Source organism: Ascaphus truei, unplaced genomic scaffold, assembly GCF_040206685.1.
Source record: "Ascaphus truei isolate aAscTru1 unplaced genomic scaffold, aAscTru1.hap1 HAP1_SCAFFOLD_514, whole genome shotgun sequence".
Classification (NCBI taxonomy): Eukaryota; Metazoa; Chordata; class Amphibia; order Anura; family Ascaphidae; genus Ascaphus; species Ascaphus truei.
Window position 1 is genome coordinate 214,717 of NW_027456845.1, and position 22,784 is coordinate 237,500.

At 46.1% G+C, this 22,784-nt stretch overlaps 1 protein-coding gene across 2 annotated transcripts in view; it reads left to right on the plus strand.

Annotated features, from left to right (window-relative positions):
• The first annotated feature begins 8,205 nt into the window (after positions 1-8,205).
• Positions 8,206-22,784, plus strand: part of LOC142485025 (glutamine and serine-rich protein 1-like) — a 47,139-nt gene continuing 32,560 nt past the window's right edge. The window contains exon 1 of one of the 2 annotated variants that reach the window (XM_075584257.1): positions 8,206-8,301. Coding sequence is in view for 1 of the 2 variants with exons in the window: in XM_075584256.1 (XP_075440371.1) it covers positions 8,607-8,710 (104 nt within the window). In the remaining variant the exon portion in view is untranslated. Of the gene's footprint in view, positions 8,711-22,784 lie in introns of both variants that reach the window. The other variant, XM_075584256.1, reaches the window with a different exon arrangement.

Sequence of the window (22,784 nt, forward strand, 5' to 3'; positions counted from 1 at the left end):
CTGTGCTGGATAGTTGGTCTCCTGCGGGTGCAGAAACATGCCAGTCTCTGGGCAGTGTGCAGCCTGGTCTGCAAAGGGGCCCCTTCACCATGGACTGGGTTAACCAGGCACTGGGTGGGGGGCAGAGGGAGGCAAAGGAGAATGCCCGGCGGCCACGGTGGAGCCCTGCTCCGCAGGATCTAGATTTCACTATCCACTTTGGCCAGGACAATGTACTGGACAATGCCGGAGGACAATTTTGCCAGGCCAACCCTCAGGACTTATTGAGTGCTTCAAGGGTGCCAGTGGTATCCCAGTGCCAGGGGGAGGCAGCTGGGGCACCAGGCACGATTGAGCAGGGGAGGTGTGACGATGGGGAGGATTTGGCCCGGGATTAAAGGGGTTACACCCCAATTGGCCACCCTCTACCCTCACCTGGTATTACTGTATATCCGGATTGGCACAATTGTGGTCTCCCAGATGAGGAGACTCAGCTGAAGGAAACTGCTGCTGTCCCTCCTGAGCACGATTTGGCCAATCATCTCTCTGCTCTGCTCCCCAACACCGGCATCTGCTACGCCATTCAGCTGTTCTCCTCCCCACCGGCATCCCCTGCTCTGTGAGACCCGGGACACTCAGCAAAAACCGGGACATTTCCAGTCGTCAGTCCAAGGCCCGGACGTGACGTCAGACGCTCTCCCGTTGTTCCGTATGTATATACATACCGCGACCGGACGAGGGGGCACCCTCGTGGAGGGATACTGAAGGGATTGGAGTTATTACTTCCCGAGTACCGACCAACTGCCTCAAGTAAAACCTTACGTGAATTCGATCGTATGCCACATTGTGAGTACATGTCCTATGTATTTTTAATTATAAAGTTTGGTGTTTTCTGGTCAACACTATGGTTTCTCTCTATTCCTGCATGAATCCGACTGCGTGTATCTGACTGGGAGTTGAAACCTTCATGAACATACCATCTAGCCCTATACCAGTATTTACTGCTGTGTGCTGCGGCCACATCCACCTGTCACTGCGAGTTGGAGTCCCCAAGAACCACCTCTAAGCCACTTGCTGTTTTTTATCTTACTTGTTGTAAGTAGGCCATCTATAAGAGCCAAGTTTTTTCACTGCAGAACACTTTTTAGTTAACTCACTGCATTATGATTTTTTATATGTTTTTTCTTTCTGGGTGTTCCTGATGACATCGCTCCCTTCCTGCCCTGGATCCTAACTACTTGTAAGGGAATCAGTGCATATTCCCCGTGAAGGCTGAGAATATTTTAGCTACACCTTATAATTTTATTATATATTTTTCCAATACATTATTGTTGTTTTAGCGCCGTTCCAAGTCACTGGGTTTCACACCCTCTACTCTCACCTGGGAAGCAAGGGGTTAACTGGACTGAGGTCCAGTAATGTGTTTTGCCTTGCTTCAATATCCAAATGTGTATAAATGTATTGTTTCTGGGCCAGTGTCTGCATCACACACAAACTAGGATCCATCCGGGAGTACAAGGGTTAATAGTTCTTTAATGATTATAGCCCTTTGTGTAATTTTCCCGCCTTTTCAGGCACCATTTTGTAGGGTCCCATAGGCCGCCATTAGGGCTCAATGCATTCTAATCGCAAATCTTGCTGTTTTGTTCCTGTTTCCTGTGAAGACCAGCAGGTGGCGTCCGAGAGGAGGAGCGGCGGTTTCCAATTGTAAGTCAATGGGCCCATTGACTTCAATGGAGGGTCCTCGACGGCGCTTTCCAGGAACGAGTTGGCTGCCGTTCAAACCGCAAAACCGCAAAGCGGATACTTTTTCTATAAGAGAGCCTTGATCACTTAGCAGTCAAGTTCAACGACAAGTGGCGTGGGAATAAACAGTTCTAGAGCACCTAGAAATAAAATTCTTTTTGCCCCTAGTTCCTAGGCCTCCCCCCACTCGACCACAACCGGGTCCCCGAATCCTGGACCCCCGATAAGGGTCGAACCGAGAAGAGCGGGTCGCACCATAGGTTCCAATGGCGGCGGCAGAAACAGCTCAAGAAAACGGCGGAATTTTTGTATTAAAATGAAAAACGGTTAAAAGTGTATTTGTGTAACTCCGGTTGCGAAGGTCGTAGCAAGTCTCAAATTGGACCATAGGGTGTCCCAGTTCCGGCATTGAGAACTGGGAAGTTTGGACCCGCTGGAACCGGATATTTTATTATGTTTGTGTTTTATCTTTAATACTGTGTCCCAAGGTATGGACAAGAACCAGAGGAAATTCCCTTGGCCATAAAGCAGCAGATGGTCAGGGAAGCGTCCCAATGTCTAGAATTTAAGTGCTGTTCAAAGGAGGTTATCACCTACACTGTTTACAGGAGGGCGGAGATGATTCAAACCAGAGCAGTCTATAAGTGTCCCATTTAACACCTCACAACAAAGGGTATCCTGCCAGAAATTCCATTTAGTAGACTGGCTGGCATTCCTGATGCAAATGTGGGGCTTCAGAAATGAGACCCCAGAGTCCAACTGAGCATGTCCCAACTAGCAGGGGGGTATGTATCAAAATGTGTTCCCACGTTAGAGAGTGGCTACAGGTAATTACTGACCAATCACCTGTACTTAATGTTAAGGATAGGGTTACAAAAGATATATAATCTGTGGTCAACCCTTTATCCTGTGTTCTTCTATACCATCTTGATTGCTGAGAGAAATGCTATGCAATGTCTTCATGCCAGAGGTCTTTCATGTCTTTGGTGTCTTGATGATTATGAAGATTGCTGTATGAACTGCCAGTCCTGATGAGACTGTTTCATCATTCCATTTTAAGTAAGTGTCCATATTTTGCCTGTTATTTGTATAATCTGTTGTGTTCACCTTTATCAAGGAATAAATTATATTTTATCATATCTAAGTCTCGTCCCAGTTCAACCCAGCTATATATATATATATATATATATATATATATATATATATATATATATATATATATATATATATATATTTTGTGTATTATTAATAGCCTGTCACAAAGCTCCCGTCACAGTGTGATTACATGATTCGGGTGATAATAACATGACGCAGACACCAATTACACATCAGTGCACAATGAAAGTAAAATATTTAAATGTATGGATAGTTTTAATTATGTTTCCATTCCTTTTCCCGTTTAGCTGCTGTTAATCTCACAAGCTTGATACATTTATAAAAGCGAAACAACCCCCTTACAGATCTGTCGTTTCAATAATTTTCCGACATGTTTCCAACAAGTGGCCTAATTGGCTACATTATAGTCTCACGCAAGAGGTGCTCATCACCATTATATAATGCCCCATTTACCGCTCTTCTACTGATGATTCAGCAATGCGGTGCCCCTCTGTCCTCCCCAGCTGGAACACCGATTAGTAAACGGTTGCCTGGGCATACAGTATAGAAACTGTGCCTGCTCAACACTAACTCTTCCTATATTTGATTGTAAGCTCTTCGGCGCAGGGATTCCTCTCCTGAAATGTTACTTTTATGTCTGAAGCACTTATTTCCATGATCTGTTATTTGTATTACTTGTTATTTATATGACTGTCACGTATTACTACTGTGAAGCGCTATGTACATTAAGGGCGCTACATAAATAAAGACACAGGACATACGTGGGAACTTAATATATGGAAAGTCTGGGAGCGCTGCAGGGTGGGGATGTAGGATCCTCACATTACATGTTAGCATGTTGAAATGAGGCCAATTAACAAGGAATGTTGTTCCAAAGGGATATTGTAATTAGACTGCCTATTATAGGAGTATCATAATGCTAATTGCACATTAATCTGGCAGACCCCAGAAAACTTCAGTGGTAGGAACTTGTGACTCTGTGAGAGCCACTATTTCCCTTGTGCCTCAGGCACTATCATTAGATTGTAAGCTCTTTGGAGCAGTGACTCATTGCTAGGAGGAGGAGGATGACGAGGACTATGTTGGCTGGCGAAGGCGGCCAATCAGATGAATGACATTCTCATATAAATGAGAAAAAGAGAGCCGGACAAAAAAATATATAAACAAAAAACGGTAATCAGTGCACTATATAAGGAGGTTGAGTATAAAATAATCCAGAGTGGGGGATACCGAGTAGAGACCCCATCTAACACCCACTGGGAAGCGAACTCTGAGACCATCCGAGCGGACTCTGCGTACATGTACTCTGCCTGGATACGAGAGCACACCAGTGCCCGGAACATGGCCACGATGTTTATTGGGACCTTCCCCTGGGCTGTAGACAGGCTGTGGCTGGACAGACACAGCCTGTCGATCCGGGACCAAGAAATCCGTTCCCCCCACACCCTAATGTAAGTGAAGTCAGTGGATGCCCCGGGAGTTGTTTGCTATAATCTCCCGCAGGGTGGACGCAGAGTACGGGTGTGACTTTGTACCATTCCGTCCAGAGCCACGAGGGTGCTGTTGAAATCAACCCCTAGCACCACGCACTCGTTCGCATCGACTGTCTCCAGCTATTCAAACAGCCTGGCAAAGAACTGCATTCTCAAGGGTCCGTTGGCAGGAGCATACACATTCAAGAAACGCCGGACTCTAACATGCAAGAGGGCCTGGAATAATGGCTTTGGCCAGCAGTTGTTCTGGCTGAAGGGACTCTGAGAACAGGGTCACCACCCCACTAGATGACGAAGTGAGGTGGCTGAAGAAGACCCTGCCTTGCCACTTCAGATGCCAGCTGTCTTCAGCCTGCGGAGTGGTATGGGTTTCTTGCAAGAAGCTCACAGAATACCCTCCCTTCCGTAAAAAGGAGAGCACCTGGAACCTGCGAAACCCATCTCTACAGCCATTTACATTAAGTGTACCTATGCGCAAAGCCAATGATAGTTTATCCTGTGCTTCCCACAGGCGCACAGGGGGCTGAATCCTGAGTAGCCTTGTGGGCTCACAACAAGTGGTAAAACTTCCGGGCACGTATATGGTCAAGGCTCCCGGAGTTTTTTGGCCCTGATATATGCCCCATTATTCAAATAGAGGTGTCGGCTTGGAGAGAGTTGGAATCTCAGGGCTAATAAATTCCATATTTTAAGTGTGAAAGCAAATGTCGGTGATAACTTAGATCAGGGGAGCGCAATCATTTTCAATGTGCACTCTGACGGCTTTTCCCCTCTCCGCTACGGTTGGCAGAAGGTTCCACAATTTTTACTATATTTTGTCATGTTTGTGTTTTATTAAATTGGGATTTTTATCAGCAAGACTTACTTTAAGCTTCATTGTTCATGTTCTCTTTGACAAAGCACGGTGTTCCGTGCGAAACGCGTCAGAGTGGCTCTGTTGGCTGTCGGGTGTCAATAAAGCCTTTGCACTTGAGTGATTTGTTCCTGGTCTGATTCCTTTCCGCGTGGAAGTTGCACCGCATCATCTTTTTGGATCAGCAAGACTTACCCTGCTTATCATTAACCTGTGGGAGAAACGTGGATGTAACATCAGGAACAAGGATTGCATTAGTATCACCACAAAGACCACTTTATGTGTCTGTGCTCACACGGGCCCGTGTGAGTATTTGTATTATTTATTTATATTCCATCCTAACTTGTTCCTTATACCTGGGGTACAGCTTGTGAGCTGCATTTACTGTGGTTTTTGGTAAACCCTTGTGCAGCCCTCAGGTGGTGAGGGATCTCAGCTATCACTCTAGCTAGTCTGTACTCTGATCCAAAGGTATTGTCCCTCCTTGAACGGTGTGTTTGTATCAGTTTTTCATCTTTATCACTTTCTCTATTTATTACACAACTCGGGACGAGTTGTGTCCGGCATCGTGAGAGTGTGAGCCAATTGGAGACAGTGGCGTCTTCCCCATCCCTGGATAGGAGAGGGTTAAGCTGACGCACTAGAAGCCAGCGAAGTAAACCAAGTAATCCTCTGAGTGGACAAGCGGCGTTTACACCGGTTCATCACCAAGCGGCAAAGAGAGATCCGATGTGTATGTGCTCACACAGGCCAGAGTGAGTATTAATTTATTTTCATTGGCTATATTCATCTAGCCCCTGTTAATTTGAACCAATTGCAGTGCATTGACTGTGGTTCAGTAAGACCCTTGTGCATGAATTTGGTATTAGGTAAGTCTGGTTATATAACTAACCAGTCTATCTTTCTATTATTGGTTTTTATTCTGGTGTTACTCATCCGCGCTCCCCTTGTTCTTTGTTTTCTTAGTGGGTGTGTATGAGTGGGTACAGTTAGAAGGTGTATATGAGTGGGTACAGTAGGAGGGTGTGTGTATGGGTGGGTACAGTGGGTAGGTGTGTGTGTGTAACGGGCAGGATGTGTATGAGTGGGTACAGTGGGTGTGTGATGGGCAGGGTGTGTATGAGTGGGTACAGTCAGTAGGTGTGTATGAGTGGGTACAGTAGGAGGGTGTGTATGAGTTGGTACAGTGGGTGTGAATGAGTGGGAAGGGTGTGTATGAATGGGTACAGTAGGAGGGTGTGTATGAGTGGGCAGTGTGTGTATGAGTGGGTACAGTTAGTGTGTGTGTATGAGTGGGTACAGTGGGTGTGTATGAGTGGGCAGGGTGTGTATGAGTTGGTACAGTTAGTGGGTGTGTATGAGTGGGTACAGTAGGAGGGTGTGTGTATGGGTGGGTACAGTTGTGTGACGAGCAGGGTGTGTATGAGTGGGCAGGGTGTGTATGAGTGTGTACAGTGGGTGGTGTGACTGGCAGGGTGTGTATGAGTGGGTACTGTGGGTATGTGTGAGTGGGCAGGGTGTGTATGAGTGGGTACAGTGGGTCTGCGTGACAGGCAGGGTATGTATGAGTGGGTACATTGGGTGTGTATGAGTGAGTACAGTTAGTGGGTGTGCATGAGTGGGTACAGTTAGGTGTGTATGAGTGGGTACAGTCAGTGGATGTGTATGAATAGGTACAATAGGAGGGTGTGTATGAGTGGACAGGGTGTGTATGAGTGGGCAGGGTGTGTATGAGTGGGTACAGTAGAAGGGTGTGTATGAGTGATTACAGTAGGAGGGTATGTGTATGAGAGAGTACAGTTTGGGTGTGACAGTCAGGGTGTGTATGAGTGGGTACAGTGAGTGTATGTGACGGGCAGGGTGGGTATGAGTGGCTACAGTGGGTGTGTGTGACGGGCAGGGTGGGTATGAGTGGCTACAGTGGGTGTCTGACGGGCAGGGTGGGTATGAGTGGGCACAGTGGGTGTGTGTGATGGGCAGGGTGTGTATGAGTGGGTACAGTCAGTGGGTGGGTATGTGTGGGTACAGTAGGTGTGTGAGTGGGCAGGGTGTGTATGAGTGGGTACAGTGGGTGTGTATAAGTGGGTACAGTGGGTTTGTGACGGGCAGGGTGGGTATGAGTGGGTACAGTGGGTGTGTATGAGTGGGTACAGTGGGTGTGTATGAGTGGGTACAGTGGGTGTGTGTGATGGGCAGGGTGTGTATGAGTGGACGTATGAGTGGGTACAGTGGGTGTGTGTGATGGGCAGGGTGGGTATGAGTGGGTACAGTGGGTGTGGGTGATGGGCAGGGTGGGTATGAGTGGGTACAGTGGGTGTGTGATGGGCAGGATGGGTATGAGTGGGTACACTGGTGTGTATGAGTGGTTACAGTGGATGAGAGTGACGGGCAGGGTGGGTATGAGTGGGTATAGTGGGTGTGTATGAGTGGGTACAATGGGTGGGTGTGACGGGCAGGGTGTGTATGAGTGGGCGTATGAGTGGGTACAGTGGGTGTGTGTGATGGGCAGGGTATGTATGAGTGGGTACAGTGGGTGGGTTTGACAGGCAGGGTAGGTATGAGTGGGTACAGTGGGTGTTTATGAGTGGGTACAGTGGGTGTGTATGAGTGGGTACAGTGGGTGTGTGATGGGCAGGGTGTGTATGAGTGAGTACAGTGGGTGGGTGTGACGGGCAGGGTAGGTATGAGTGCGTACAGTGGGTGGGTATGAGTGGGTACAGTGGGTGGGTATGAGTGGGTACAGTGGGTGGGTATGAGTGGGTACAGTGGGTGTGTGCGACGGATATGAGTGGGTACTGTGGGTGTGTGACGGGCAGGGTGGGTATGAGTGGGTACAGTGGGTGGGTATGAGTGGGTACAGTGGGTGTGTGCGACGGATATGAGTGGGTACTGTGGGTGTGTGACGGGCAGGGTGGGTATGAGTGGGTACAGTGGGTGTGTGACGGTGAGGGTGAGGCCTGACACAGCGCTGCCTGCGCTAGGCCGCCGCTACCACCAGGGGGAGCAGGAGCAGGAGCAGGAGGAGGCGCCGCCATAACCGCTGCATGCTGGGAAACAAACCAACATGGGGAGCAGCTCCGGCCTCACCGCGCGATAGCAGGGACTGAGGCTGAGGTAACCACCCCTCCCCCGCCGCCATAGCACAGGCCGCACAGCCCCGCGTCCCTCCCATCACACAGGCCGCACTGCCCTCCTCACCCCGCCATCACACAGGCCGCACTGCCCCCCTCACACAGGCCCGCGTACCCCCCGCCGCCATAACACAGCCCTCCGCCATAACACAGGCCTGCTGAGCCCCCCGTCACCCCATAACACAGCCCCGCTCAGTCCCCCGCCTCCGCCATACCACAGCCCCGCGGCCCCCGGACGATGTGAGCCGCCGCCTGGCTTCGGAGCGTTACCGCGCCGCCTACCCCCGGATGATGGACCGGAACTACCCGTCTCCCAGCTTCACCGACCCGCTGGCGCAGGCTTCCCCCGCCGCCTGGGCCTACGAGCGGAGCGCGGCCGCTATCAAGCCCAGGTAAGGGTCTACGGGGTCTGGGGGAGGGTTAGGAAAGTCCGGGGATGTGCGGCCTTGTCACTCAAATACTCGGGATTCCCCTCACCCCCCCATCCCGGGGCACCTCGCCCCCCACCCGCCTCTCCGGGCACCTCACCCCCCCCTCCCGGAGTCTGCGCTAGGTGAGTCCGGGGATGTGAGGCCTTGTTACTGGGAGTCCGGGATTACCCTCACCCCCTCCCGGGGCCTGCGCTATGTACTAAGGCCTGGGCCCTCTCCGGGCTCTCACACGGGAAGCCGCCCCGGGCAGCGCCGCCACTCACCCGGGGGGGGTGTCCCTGCCCTCTCACCCGGGGGGTGTCCCTGCCCTCTCACCCGGGGGGTGTCCCTGCCCTCTCACACGGGGGGGTGTCCCTGCCCTCTCACCCGGGGGGGGTGTCCCTGCCCTCTCACCCGGGGGGGGTGTCCCTGCCCTCTCACCCGGGGGTGGTGTCCCTGCCCTCTCACCCGGGGGTGGTGTCCCTGCCCTCTCACCCGGGGGGGGGTGTCCCTGCCCTCTCACCCGGGGGGGGTGTCCCTGCCCTCTCACCCGGGGGGGGGTGTCCCTGCCCTCTCACCCGGGGGGGGGTGTCCCTGCCCTCTCACCCGGGGGGGGGTGTCCCTGCCCTCTCACCCGGGGGGGGGTGTCCCTGCCCTCTCACCCGGGGGGGGGTGTCCCTGCCCTCTCACCCGGGGGGGGTGTCCCTGCCCTCTCACCCGGGGGGTTGTCCCTGCCCTCTCACCCGGGGGGGGGGGTGTCCCTGCCCTCTCACCCGGGGGGGGGTGTCCCTGCCCTCTCACCCGGGGGGGGGGTGTCCCTGCCCTCTCACCCGGGGGGTTGTCCCTGCCCTCTCACCCGGGGGGTTGTCCCTGCCCTCTCACCCGGGGGGTTGTCCCTGCCCTGTCACCCGGGGGGTTGTCCCTGCCCTGTCACCCGGGGGGTTGTCCCTGCCCTCTCACCCGGCGGGTGTCCCTGCCCTCTCACCCGGCGGGTGTCCCTGCCCTCTCACCCGGCGGGTGTCCCTGCCCTCTCACCCGGCGGGTGTCCCTGCCCTCTCACCCGGCGGGTGTCCCTGCCCTCTCACCCGGCGGGTGTCCCTGCCCTCTCACCCGGCGGGTGTCCCTGCCCTCTCACCCGGCGGGTGTCCTTGCCCTCACCCCCGACACTCGATCCGGGCGTGGGGAAAAGTGCTTACCGGGGGTAAGGGCACCCTAATTTCTCCGGACTCGGACATTATTATTTTTATTTAACTGTATATTTTGGTAAATGTGTCTGTTTTTTCTGTGGAATTTTTTCCCCTGTGAATGGCTGTGTGACAGTCCTGTTTATTTTACCTCTGGCTGTGTGACAGTCCTGTTTATTTTACCTCTGGCTGTGTGTGACAGTACTGTTTATTTTACCTCTGGCTGCGTGTGACAGTCCTGTTTATTTTACCTCTGCGTGTGACAGTCCTGTTTATTTTACCTCTGCGTGTGACAGTCCTGTTTATTTTACCTCTGCGTGTGACAGTCCTGTTTATTTTACCTCTGCGTGTGACAGTCCTGTTTATTTTACCTCTGCGTGTGACAGTCCTGTTTATTTTACCTCTGGCTGCGTGTGACAGTCCTGTTTATTTTACCTCTGGCCGCGTGTGACAGTCCTGTTTATTTTACCTCTGGCTGCGTGTGACAGTCCTGTTTTTTTTAGTTGAGTTGCTGAGCAGTGAAAAGCTGATTCTTCTGCAGGGTAACGTTTGTCTTTACAATGACCCCAAAATAACAGCTCGGTTGACACCTGGCACTGCAGGAGTTTGGTGACCACCAGCTCATTTACAAGCCTTGATAAATTTGCCATACATTACAACATCCTATATCTTTAAAGGTTTTTTCAAAAAAATTCTAGTTAAAATATAATTAAATTTACCTTTTTTGACAAATCTGGGTTGATAAAAAAAATTTCTATAGCACTAAACAAACATTTTGACAGTGGGGAAACACAAAGAATTAAAAATACTGTGACTTTCAAATAAAATATGGAGATTGGAGCATCCTTCATATAGGAGGGATAAGGGGTTGTGTGGAAGTCTTGTTGTAACATTTATGCAGTGCTAAAATAGGGCAAAAGGGGTATTTAGAGCATAATAGTTTTCCCCCTTGACAGCTTTAAAAATCAGGTGCAGGCACTTGAGGTTGTATGAAGTTGCAGAATCCCTAATTCTGCGTTGGGCTGCAGTCTGGTAACCAACCAAGAGACAGTCCCTTCGTTTTGTAGCCAGGGTCTCTAAAAATAGCCCAGGTTTGGCAGGCTGAAGTTCAAGAGTTCAGGTCGGTCCCGCAGGAGCTGGGCATGTTGGATGCATTTCTCCCAGAGAACGAAGCGATTTCATCCATCCTAATAAAGCGTGAAAGGGGGATAAGGTGCAGGGAAATCCTTTCCCCCCTGAAGGTGCGGCCAGTCATGTTTCGGAAGCTGGGGGAAATGTCATCCAGAGTTTGAGAGGTCAGAACTCACTGAGTGGTGGAGGCCTCTCCGTCAGCCAACCTACTACATTACTCTTGTTAAGAATGTTTGCATCTCTGTGTGGGATGTATATAGATATATATTACATACGTACACCCACAGAGGACTAAAATACTTCTGGGCCCTGTACTTGTGAAGACAGAAATCTGTGTTACTTCCATCAAAATTAAGAAACAATTTTTATTTGAATAGTTTTTGTGTGAACACATGCATTGCACCTTGGGGTGCGTGGATGTGTGTGTGAAAAAATATATATATTTTGCTGCTGTTGGCATCCTACATTGAATAGAGTTTAAATATAACAGCAGCACCTCTGGAGCAGTTATATTTAGGTATCGTATTCTTAATTTGTATCCGAAAGATGTCCTAGAACATTAGTATTCATAGTTAGATCACCGTTGTAACCAGGCAGATTTCCAGTATTTATTAATTTTGCTCAGTTTGAAACCTCCATGTTTGCTGCTTGTTCTCCCTTTTCAGATCTACTGAGTGTTTCTGGCTTCTTTGCTTGCAACATAAAGAAAATGCCATCCCAATTTTATTTTTATTTTTTCCTTGTTTCCCAATGACACAAGTGGCTGATACAATTTTATCTATCTCAGCTGGAAGATTGAAACAGCAGCCCGTTATTTGGTTGCTGTGCTCTCTGTTTGAGGAAGTACTCATGCTAAATATTTTGCCTTATTCCGTGCATGAGGTTTTTTCTTTTTGAAGTCCTACTGAAATCCCATTCCAAGATCGCACCCGCAAAAGCGTCTCAGAATTATTTCTTCACCTAGCTATCAAAGAAGAGCAGCTTTAGCTTGTGTCCTGTAATATTCTAATATTAGGAGCAATCCATGCAATATCTTATGTGAGCTTGTTTCCCCCCATTTTTTTTGTTAAATCAGCTTTGCATTATTAGATAACTTACTACATTTTTTATTGAGGTGTGTGTGTGTGTGTATATTCACACTCTATTAATTTCTATAGCAGGTTTTAGCACACTTCCCCAGCAGTGCAAGATGTTTTAACACTTTCTGGTTTGTGATTATTTGTTGCCAATATTCCCAGCAGTTTGAGCTGCAAACTGTAACGATAGATAATGTTACCTTTGTAATATAAGAATACATTAGGCTGGGGCCATGGTACTGTGGAGGCGTACGCACGTTGAGCGAACAGACTGCCTTAAGGCGTTGTTCGCGTCCATGTGGCGCGGGTGCTCAGAAGCAGGAGGGGGCTTGCGTTGCGCAAGAAATCAGTTCAAACTGATTTCTTGGTGCGACAGGCCGTTCACGTGAGCGGTTCCGTGATGCCCCTAGGAACCCCCCCCCCCCCCCCCCCCCCATGGCCAGGGAAAGCACCCGCTTCATCACAGCCTCCGCACGGGCGAAGGCCTTAAGCTGCGTCCATGCTTAGCGCGAACAAAAGGTGTGCGCCTTTGAGGCAGGCCATAGAGCGCGGGCGACGAGCGATGGTGCTCGCGATCCCAGAGCAGACAATCATTTGATTTGGTCGCGTGACATCCGGGCACGTGCACAGTTCAGCCAATGAGGCGAACCACTCACGTGATGTCACGGGCACACCCCCAGACGTTGAATTAGAGCTGCTCTTGGTCACGTCTCCTCCTCCAGATCCCACAGGCCACAAATTGTCTCTGCGGCAGGCGCGCGTGACGTCACGCATGCGCCTAGCATGGCCTCTGCCTTAGAACCGTTCTATACTGTGTGTGTGTGTGTGTGTGTGCGTGCGTGCTTGTGTGTAGATTGTGAGTTATGTATTAAATAATATTTTTAAAATAAAAAAAATGTTGTAATTAAAAATTATTTTTATTAACTTTGACACACACACACACATACACACACATACACACATACATACACACACACACACATACACACATACACACATACACACACACATACACACATACATACATTACTGCGCCGGTAGCGGCACAAACTCATTAATTTCCTCATCTTCTCCCTCGTCGGTCCGCTCCAAGCTCCCTGCCATGCGCGCGGCTCTGTTATAGAATGACTGGCTATCCTCCGCCAACTAAAACTGCTGCACGCACCCGCACTATAGAACCAGCCTTACACTGGCTGAAGGATTGATTGAAACTGAAAGGTGGCCATTAAGTGAACCCGGGGGATCTTTGATCGATCACAGGAGAATAATTCGATCGGCAGCTTGGGTAATTCATTTTCAATAAAGGTAATCAAACGCTGTATATATTAAAACAATAAAAATCTTTTTAAAGTGCCACACAGACTGCCTCTAAGTCTGGCTTTAAATACAAGATAACATGATAAAAGTGAAAGTCAGACCTTCCCCCGCTACCTGTCCAATTTTAGTTTGACAAGTATTACTAGTACTTCAGGTGAACCCTTTATTTTTTTTTTATTTTTTTTTACGCTGAGAAGTGATTTTGAATGAATACGTTTGTCAATTTAGATACCCGTATGTAGAGATTTGCATGTTGAAACAACCTTGGTTTTCAGCTCTGATTGTGTAAGGTATAATGTATTCATTGCTAAGCTTCTTTGCCAGTAATTATCTGATCACACAGCACAAGAGCACCAGTTTTAAAATTGGCCATTTAGAAGCAGAACCGGTTTCTTTATAGCTGATTGCTGGGAGAGCAATATTTATTTTTTGCCCTTTGGCGTAAACTCGGTGAAATCAGGGCAAATAACGCGGCATTATCTAAATCATGAACAGATGTTATTTGCCCTGGGGTTATTGGCGCTGCTCATAAAACAAACAACTATGCAAAAATAATGTCCATACCAGAGCTCATTAGCATAGGGTTTCAGCCAGACCATGAAATGGGGCTTTTGGAAGAGTGGTAACACACTTACCTGTTATTAGTCATACCCAAGCCTTTCCGAACTCCGGATTCATTCTTCGCTCTACTTTTTTTGTAGTTTTTAAAAAGCGCATAGGCGCTGGGTTCTGTGTTTGACCCTGGAATAGAGACTCTGCCTACTAGGGCTGGGACCCGCGGCGCGGGCGGCCGCGTGAGCGTTCCCCACCAGCAGGGGAATCCTTCTGAGCCGGTCCCAGTCCACCCTCGCTGCACGGCTCACTACGCGCTGTGACGCGTCAGCCGGCAGGGGATGCAAGAGAATTTTGATCCCGAGCGGTGGCGCGTCACGTGGTGCGCTGATGAGCCTATCAACGGCGGGAGCTGTCAGACAGCTTCCTACATAAGGTAGTGTGTGTGTGTGTGTGTGTGTGTGTGTGTGTGTGTGTGTGTGTGTGTGTGTGTGTGTGTCAGCGTGTGTGAGGAGGGCATTTGTGGGGGAAGGGAGCGGGAGCTTCTTAACTTCCAGCAGCCCGCAGCAGCTCCCTCCCGCAGCCCGGGAGCCCGTGGAGGGAGGGGGGGGGGGAGTAGCGGGTCCCTCCGCTCAAACCATGCCCCCACTCCTGCCCGGCTCCCTACAGACCGCATATTGCGGTCTGTGCCTGTCAGCGCGCCGCCTGTCTACAGTGCAGGCGCGCTGACTGAGGGAGCCTTAGCCTTACTTTTGTCCTATTTCAATGTCTGAATTTGAGTGCTGGCTCAATAAATGAGTTTGGATATGCTAAATCTGTTGTGCCCTATGTTCCTTTGTTCATATATCCAGGACTGACTGCAGGCTTTCGTTCTAACACTGGAGCACCGGTAACTGTATCTATTTTTTCTATTTTGAGGTGTGCAGCATTTCTCTCTTATTGTCTGAATTTGAGTGCCCCCAGGATTATTTGACTTAAATAACATAATTTTTTAACATTACACTACTCGGGACGCTTGGTTATTCTTATTATGCCAGCGGCTCGTCTGCATTTAATGTTCCCTAATGTTATACTGCTAGGTTTTTAACGTGACATTGCATTTCTTTTCATTTTTTTCAGCGAGTACCGCCTTACCCTTCATGTAACGTAAATGGCCAAATGGAGTTCAGTGAGTCTGAGTTCTCTGAAGCAATGAAAAAATTGGTTAAATTACTGCCCGCATTTCTAATCTCCATTGAGAGAAGCTGTATAATGAGACATTCTTGGAGTATTATTTTCCCTAATCGGATATCGTGCAGCACTGGCTGAGCATGTTACACATCTAAATTAATAAAATAAAAAAAATCTATTGCAAGGGCGGGCAACAGGTCAGGTTTTAAGAATATCCCTGCTTCAGCACAGGTGGTGCAGTCAAATTGAGACACTTGTACTGAAGCAGGGATATCCTTAACCTGACCTGTTGGTGGCACTTGAGGACTGGGGTTGCTCGCCCCTGATTTCTATTGGATTATTGGGCTCAAATAAATATCCAAATAGCGATGGTGCCGCGTATTGTTTGCTGTCTGTATAATGACAAATAGGGCTATAGCATAAAAGGACTAGGTGAGGCCTAAGCATGTTTATTGAATGGGGAAACATGTTTCTGTCCCCCAAAATAATATCCGAATGTGCACATTGGTTGGCCTCACATGGTAGATTGGCATCATAAATCATTTTTCGGAAAATTGGCAAGGTATGTTTTGTATCTGTAGCTATTGTTTTATTAGGCTGCTCATGAATAAAAAACAAAATCCTTTTTAGAAGAAAAACATTGATTTCTTAAGTAGGTCTAGTGGAAGCAGTTTCTCTTAACATTTTTTTTTTGTGTGCGCACATTAAAAATAGCCTTAATATCTAATGTCCTCATCATTGCCAAGAATAATCCGCGTCGTTTTCCCGTTTGGGCAGTTTTTCTATTCATGCCACTGGCCATACCAACATAAAGATCCTTAATCTTGTCTTGCTTTCTCAACCCCCCCCCCCCCTCAAAAAAGCATGTCCAGCTCTTTATTTTATTAAATTACATTAGTTAATTATTAATCTCAAGCTTCTGAAGTAGTCTATAGACTGCTCCCGAACACTTAATATTTCAAATGGTTCTCCTGCACAATTGACTTTTTTTTTTATTTTTAAGCAATCCATGCAGACTGCTGCTTTTTAAAAAGCAAAAGTTGTGTATCCCTGAGCATGTGAGTTTGTGTTCAAAATATAGGAACAAAATATTGCGTTGTCCTGATGTGTAAATTAATCTAACAATGCATTCGGACTCTAATAGGAAGTCAAATAATGTACAGTATGTATTGTACCAAGTTCATTCTGTTTTATGTTGTGAAAGTCCTTAGCAGATTATTTTGCCTTGGCTTTAATAACATTTCTGAAGAATGTTAGCATTGGAATAAAAGGTATCAGCAACCTTCAATTAAATGCACACAACGTGCATGGTTACAACTGTCTAGCCCTTCTGCTTTTGTTAATTTGTGTTCAGGCTTTTAAACCTGTTAAGCCTATATTTTTTTTCTAAAAGGCTACAGCAGGTGGTTTTTTAATATCTCTCTATTGATTTAAAGGGTAATGGGCAATAATAGTGCATTCACTTTTTAATCAATAAATAATTTGTAAACGGAATGCCTCCTTGCTGAAAGTTAGAAGCTAATCTTCATCGTAACTACTGGCAGCAATTCTGATGCTGGTTATGTAGATTTAATAATCACTAAATTTGGAGGGGAGAGACGCTGGTGCCGTACATACAGATGTATCCAGGCTTACGTTCTTGATTGGCAGTAATCTGAAAACCAATTCCCTGGCCAGCCCTGCTTCACTTCAATGCAGTTTACCCACAATTGTGCTATCGCCCAACACACCCTTCAATTGCAACATCATGCAACGCTGAAGCTTCTATTAACTAGCATTACGAGTGAGCAGTTATTGCCAATTATTTCAAGCCTTTGCCCTGATGAGCAGTTTAAACTTTACACACAAGGAATTGTTGTACAGTGTGTATTAAATCAGGAACAGAATGCACCAGTAAGTAGATTTTGTTTTTCACTGTTAATTCCAGATGTTGGTCATGAAAAAGTGGAAACATTTTAGTGTGTGTGTGTGTGTATTAGATATTAGACAAAGGTGCTATAGAAGCATGTTAAACCCAAGATTATTGATTCAGAAATTACATCACAGCGTGTAATTAACAATGTACAAATATTGTCTTGTAGAAGAAGTTTTAAATGTGGAATGGCAAAAAATGAAGTTAGCAAGCCCTGTAACTTCTATTACGACTTAATACAATGTTTCATATACACACATTTTTTTAATGTTATTATTTTTAGTAACAACTAACTTAAAATAACAGAAGCACATACATGATCGTATGATGATACCTAACTCGGATGAGAATGCTGTCAACATGCAAAGTAAAAAAGTTCCTGCAAAGCGCATAATGATTTGACATATTTTTAGGACTCTTCCAAAAACATTTGAATGCATTATTTCTATATAAGTTGCAGTACACACCTTGCCATTCCTTTATAGCCAACATGGCTCAGAAAGTTACTGCTGCTTTACTGAATCCAAGACCAAAGTGCACTTTGTGTGTCCTGATTAAGACTGGAAGGTTGAATACACGTTTTTCTTGAAGACTGGCCGTGCACGGTGTTCTTTTGCCTTGCATCCTTCTTTCCAGCGGTGGACTATTTGAGGACCTGGGGTTTGTAGTCCTGGTCAAGACTCAAAAGGTGTTTTTCGCACAGGTTTTTTTTTTTTAAATAAAAAATGTTCCCTATGAAATTGACCCGTGATAAACTGCAGGTTCCTCTAAAACAGGGGTGGCTAACTCCAGTTCTCAAGAGCAACCAACAGGTCAGGTTTTAAAGCTGTCCCTGCTTCCGCACTAGTGGCTGTCCCCTGTGCTGAAGCAGGGATATCCGCAAAACCTGTCCTGTGTGTGGCTCTTGAGGACTGGCGTTGGCCAGTCCTGCTCTAGCATTACATTAAAGCTAGTTATAATTTTTAGCCCCATGGTGCTGAAACGTGCACGACAATGTGCACTCCTTGGCAGAGCAATGCTTAATTATGATGTGAAGGGTTTTATTCATTGAGACATTTTGATTCTTTCTGATTTGCATTGTCTGCAGTCAATGTTCGATATCGCCGGTCTGCTGGTTAAATAAGTGTATGTATTTCTAGTGATTGAAAGGTCACGGGTTTGAGAATTAATTGCTGCCATGTCAACACTTCTCTACTAGTCGCTAATTTCTCAGAGGGTTTTTTTTTCTTCCCTTCAAAAAAAAAAAATATATATATATATATATACTGTGTATATATATATATATATATATATATATATATATATATATATATATATATATATATATAATTTTTTTTTTTATATATATATATATTTTTTTTTATTCTATAAATTAGAAATAACTTTGAATGTTTCAATAAACATTTCAAGCAGTAATTATCTAGTGTGCTTATTATATTATTTGATTTCCAATCCATTTGCATTAATTATCAGTCTAAAACTGACCTGCCTAAATGAGACTCAATGTCTCAATGGTTCCCCTTTGCACTGAATAATGTTTCTACAAGAGCAGTCTGTTCTAAAAATGGTGTTCTATTGCGTCATGTGCTCCAAATGTGGATGGTAGCACAACTCCTGAGTGCCTTGTTGTTTTAACATTTACAGATTGATCTATGTATTGTCTTTTGGTGCATTGGTTATCAATTATTAGTGGGATGGGGGGGTGCCTTGGGTTAATTTGTATACAATGTATTTATAAATGTCTGTCAATCCTATTTCCCTGGCACCATACCCAGGTTTCCTGTACTGTAGTTTGTGGGTGACTCAAGGGGGGAGAAATTGGTGTGCAGGGGTCAGCAAAATGTGTGTTGGTTAATTATTATTATTTATTTATTGGCTGTTGTATACATGATGGAAATCAGAGGTTGGCTTTATAATATTTGTTTTAGAGGTGACGAATGAGATGCTTTTTTTTATCACATGCTCGTTATGAAAAATTACAACTAGCGATCATTTTAACGAAGTCATGCTTGGATCAACTGTCTTGGCCCTTATTTTAAACAGCTGGGCCCCTGTTTGTCCTGTTACTCTTTGTGCTTTCATATGCCAAAACTAAACACGTCTATGTAATCGTGGCAGAAACCCCGATTTTGTCTTTGTTTTTGATCACTTTGCAGAACAGGGGCTCAGATTGCAGCCATGAAATGAAGGGATCACCTGAAAACAATAATGCGCTTTGTGCTGAAATATAATCCGTTGAGTTTGCAGTGGTTATGTTAATGCTCAGGAATCTCTCTTTATATGGATTTGAGAAATAAATGCAGTGTCAGAAGCTTTGCATATATACCGTATTGATATAGTGCTGTTTTTTTTCCCCTTAAAATTTCCTTCCGAAACCTGGACTCGTATTATATGCGCAGCCTAACACCTTTTTTATTTTTCATGTAGAACACCTTCAAAACTTTAGGGTCGTATTATGTGCGAGGCCGGACTATATTCGGGCCAATACGGTAGATCTCTTTAATCTACCCTTAAAACCACAATTAGAAATAAAATACCTCCATCCTAAATCTTCAACATTGCGGCTGCTAGCTAAGCATTGCGATCTGATCACTGCACCCTCCAGCAGTAAATCTATTTGTAACAATTGTGACTTTTAAATTAATAGTTTAATTTTTTTACACAAAGCACTTTACCTGCAACGTGTAATCGGTGAGTGATGCTCCGTTTAAGAATGAAAGGCATTTTGATTTCTTTTTTAAATCAATGTATGTATAATTTTATTTATATAGTGTACACCGTGCTTTACAAAATGACAATACAAGGTAAATAAAGTACAGACAATGGGAATATAAGAAGCAATTAAATAACAAAAGGCCATATGAGGCCCTTCCCCGAATAGCTTGGTCTGTCACCTACACTGGCTCTTGTCTTTTGTATGTCGATTCCTAGTCTGCTTTTTGTTTTTGTTTTCTTTTAAGGTCTATAGTTAAAAAAAAAAATATATATATATATATATATATATATATATAAAAAAAAAAAAATACAAATAACAGGTATTTTTCTGTTAAAGTAAAGAATTTTCTGAACTTATTATGGAATTCATATTGCATGCTGAACAATATTAGCCCTGTAAAGTTTAAGATTAAGGAGTTAAAGTATTTATTTTAAGATTATACCCTTAAGGCGTATTAATCAAATTAAAATCACTCTATCTGCAGTGGGTGGGCCTTTTAAATATCTGTGGACTTGTTAAAATTTGTGCGCGTGTGTTGCCCCGCCCGCTGAAAAAGGTAATCTGCTAGCATAACAACGCAGAGAAACAAAGACATTGTAGTAACGTTTATGGTTGGTTCTTTAGAGTTGAGAATTACTGTTCCTGTGTGCCTTATGGATTTACTTAAAGCCAGTCTGATCCAGTTGCTATAATTGTCCTGTCAAAAGTAGTCATTTTCTTGTAATGGTCTGTACATGTGCTGGTGAGATGCAGTACGAAGTATAACCGCATTTATTAAGTCCTTAAAATAAGTGCGTCCAGTTTTAAGTTGATATCTGTACATCTATTACAAATCCTGTAAACCGGTTAGCTTTGCAGTGGCTTGTCTGTGACAACGTTTTGTGTTTTTGTTTTGTGCTATTTAAGCTACTTCCCATAATAACAGTTTTTCTGACCTTGGAGCACACAGGCTGTCCATATCAACAAGAAATTGCTCATCCATGTCACATCTTTGTTCTCTAGCTATTGATAATAAAAGTAACTTCATATCTTATCCATCTGAAATCCAAAACAGTTTCAAGCCTCATTGCTATAGGGTTTGTGTATTTCTTGGATTATAGCTAAAAGCAATCTGTAATGAGGAATGAGATCTGTTCGTGAGTAAAGTTGTTCTTTTAACTGCAATTTGTACAAAACTAAATGTAGTATACCTTTTACCTGCACGTGACATCCAAGAGTAGCAAGTCTGTAAACCTTTCTTGGGGCAGGAGAATGTGTGTTTCTATAGGTTTTGGTATATGTCCACTCAATGAGTTTATAAGAACAGCCATAAGTGAACTTTTCATCACCTATAATGAGCAATAATGTTTTATATATTTTTTTTTATTCTGGAACACATTTGAAGCACTGCTTTAATAATGGGCACTGATGCTATTAGAGGTTTGTATGCTTTTGTCCCACGTGTAAAATGTGTGTGTGTGTGTGTGTGTGTGTGTGTGTGTGTGTGTGTGTGTGTATAAATACATTTTGGAGTCAACAGTTTTATATCGATGTAGCCCCCTTTCCCTATGACTAAGGCTGCGTCCATAGACATTTCTCCCGTGCGGAGGCTGAGGGAAAGCAGGCGCTTACCCTGGCCATGGTACGCGCGCAGTCCGTGGGCAGGTCTATGGGGTGCCAATGACGTCACGGATCTGGTTCGCCCTCATTGGGCGAATCGCTCACGTGACCGCCCTATCGTGTGAGAAATCAGTTTTAACTGATTTCTCGCGCATTGCTGCCTCCGCGCCCGCACGCTGCATGTACGCGAAAACACTGCCTTAAGCAGTCTGTGAGCTGTCTGCCACAGTATGGACGTAGCCTAAGGGAACTACGTGTGCTGCTGTACCTGTTGGCGCGCAGGAGGCCTAAGCCTCCGCTTCTGGGAGCCTGGGGTGATATCTCTCTCTCCGTTCGGTGCAGTGCCTCCACCTATGATGGATCCAAGTAGAGCGAGATAGTCCCACATAGGAGTCAATAACCACTAAACACAGAGTATAATATAACTTCTTAACTACTCACACTATAACAATAACACACCCACAATACAATACCCAACACCCCGGTGTGGTTCCCCCAAAGTACTGAGGGTGCCCTAGGCACCTAAACACCCGGTGTCCGTAGAACAGTCCTACTGAAAGTGTGAGGCAGCGCTGCCCCAGTGTGAATCAGTGGTGCACTTGCAAACCTCCCTGGCCACTCCTGTACCCAGGTGTCGCCGTTGTTCAAAGGATCAGTCAGGTCCCACGACGTGGGGCGTCCAACAACAAATCCCTCACTCCTTATGCATCCTGATCCGCTTTGTAAGGCGAGCTCCAGCTTGAGTGTCTCACCTAGTGTCTATATGGCTTGTAGCCGGGAACCAGACCACAGTACACCGTGTGGCCGCCCCGTCACTGGTGCTGGGGAAGTGTCCCTATCTGGGGCCTTCCCTGCAATACTCAGCTGGGGTGACTCGGGCCTATGCGACAAGACTAGGCCTAGTCCAGGAAAGCACTGCTTCCTGGACACTACGTACCCTCTTGCTACCCTCAGTCTGACTGGCGCACGTGTCCTCCAGCGTGGAGGGTATCCTGCTTTTACCCTCTCTGCGCTAGCCCTATTGGCTGTAACGGCCCCATGTGGGTTTTCCTCCCCCCCCCCCCAAGAGGCTCCTGGGACTTGTAGTCCCGTGTTGCGTCTAAGTTGGCCTCCGCACTCCTCTCGGCAACCTGGTAGTCCGGCAGCTCCCCCCTGCACCGGAGGCAAGAGGGGGCTCAGCTACATAGAATACTCTACTTGTGGTTTAGCAGCAGAATAAAATAGATTCTTGGTGGGAACAGCACAGTGCAGAATCGCAGAGCAATTGTTTATCCTAAACTACTATATATCTATATATCTATATGTATGTATACACACGTGTATTTTTAAAAATCTATTTATTTTTTTTGGCATGACGTTACCAGGATTGGTTAATAAGACCCAACTAATGATGTGTTTT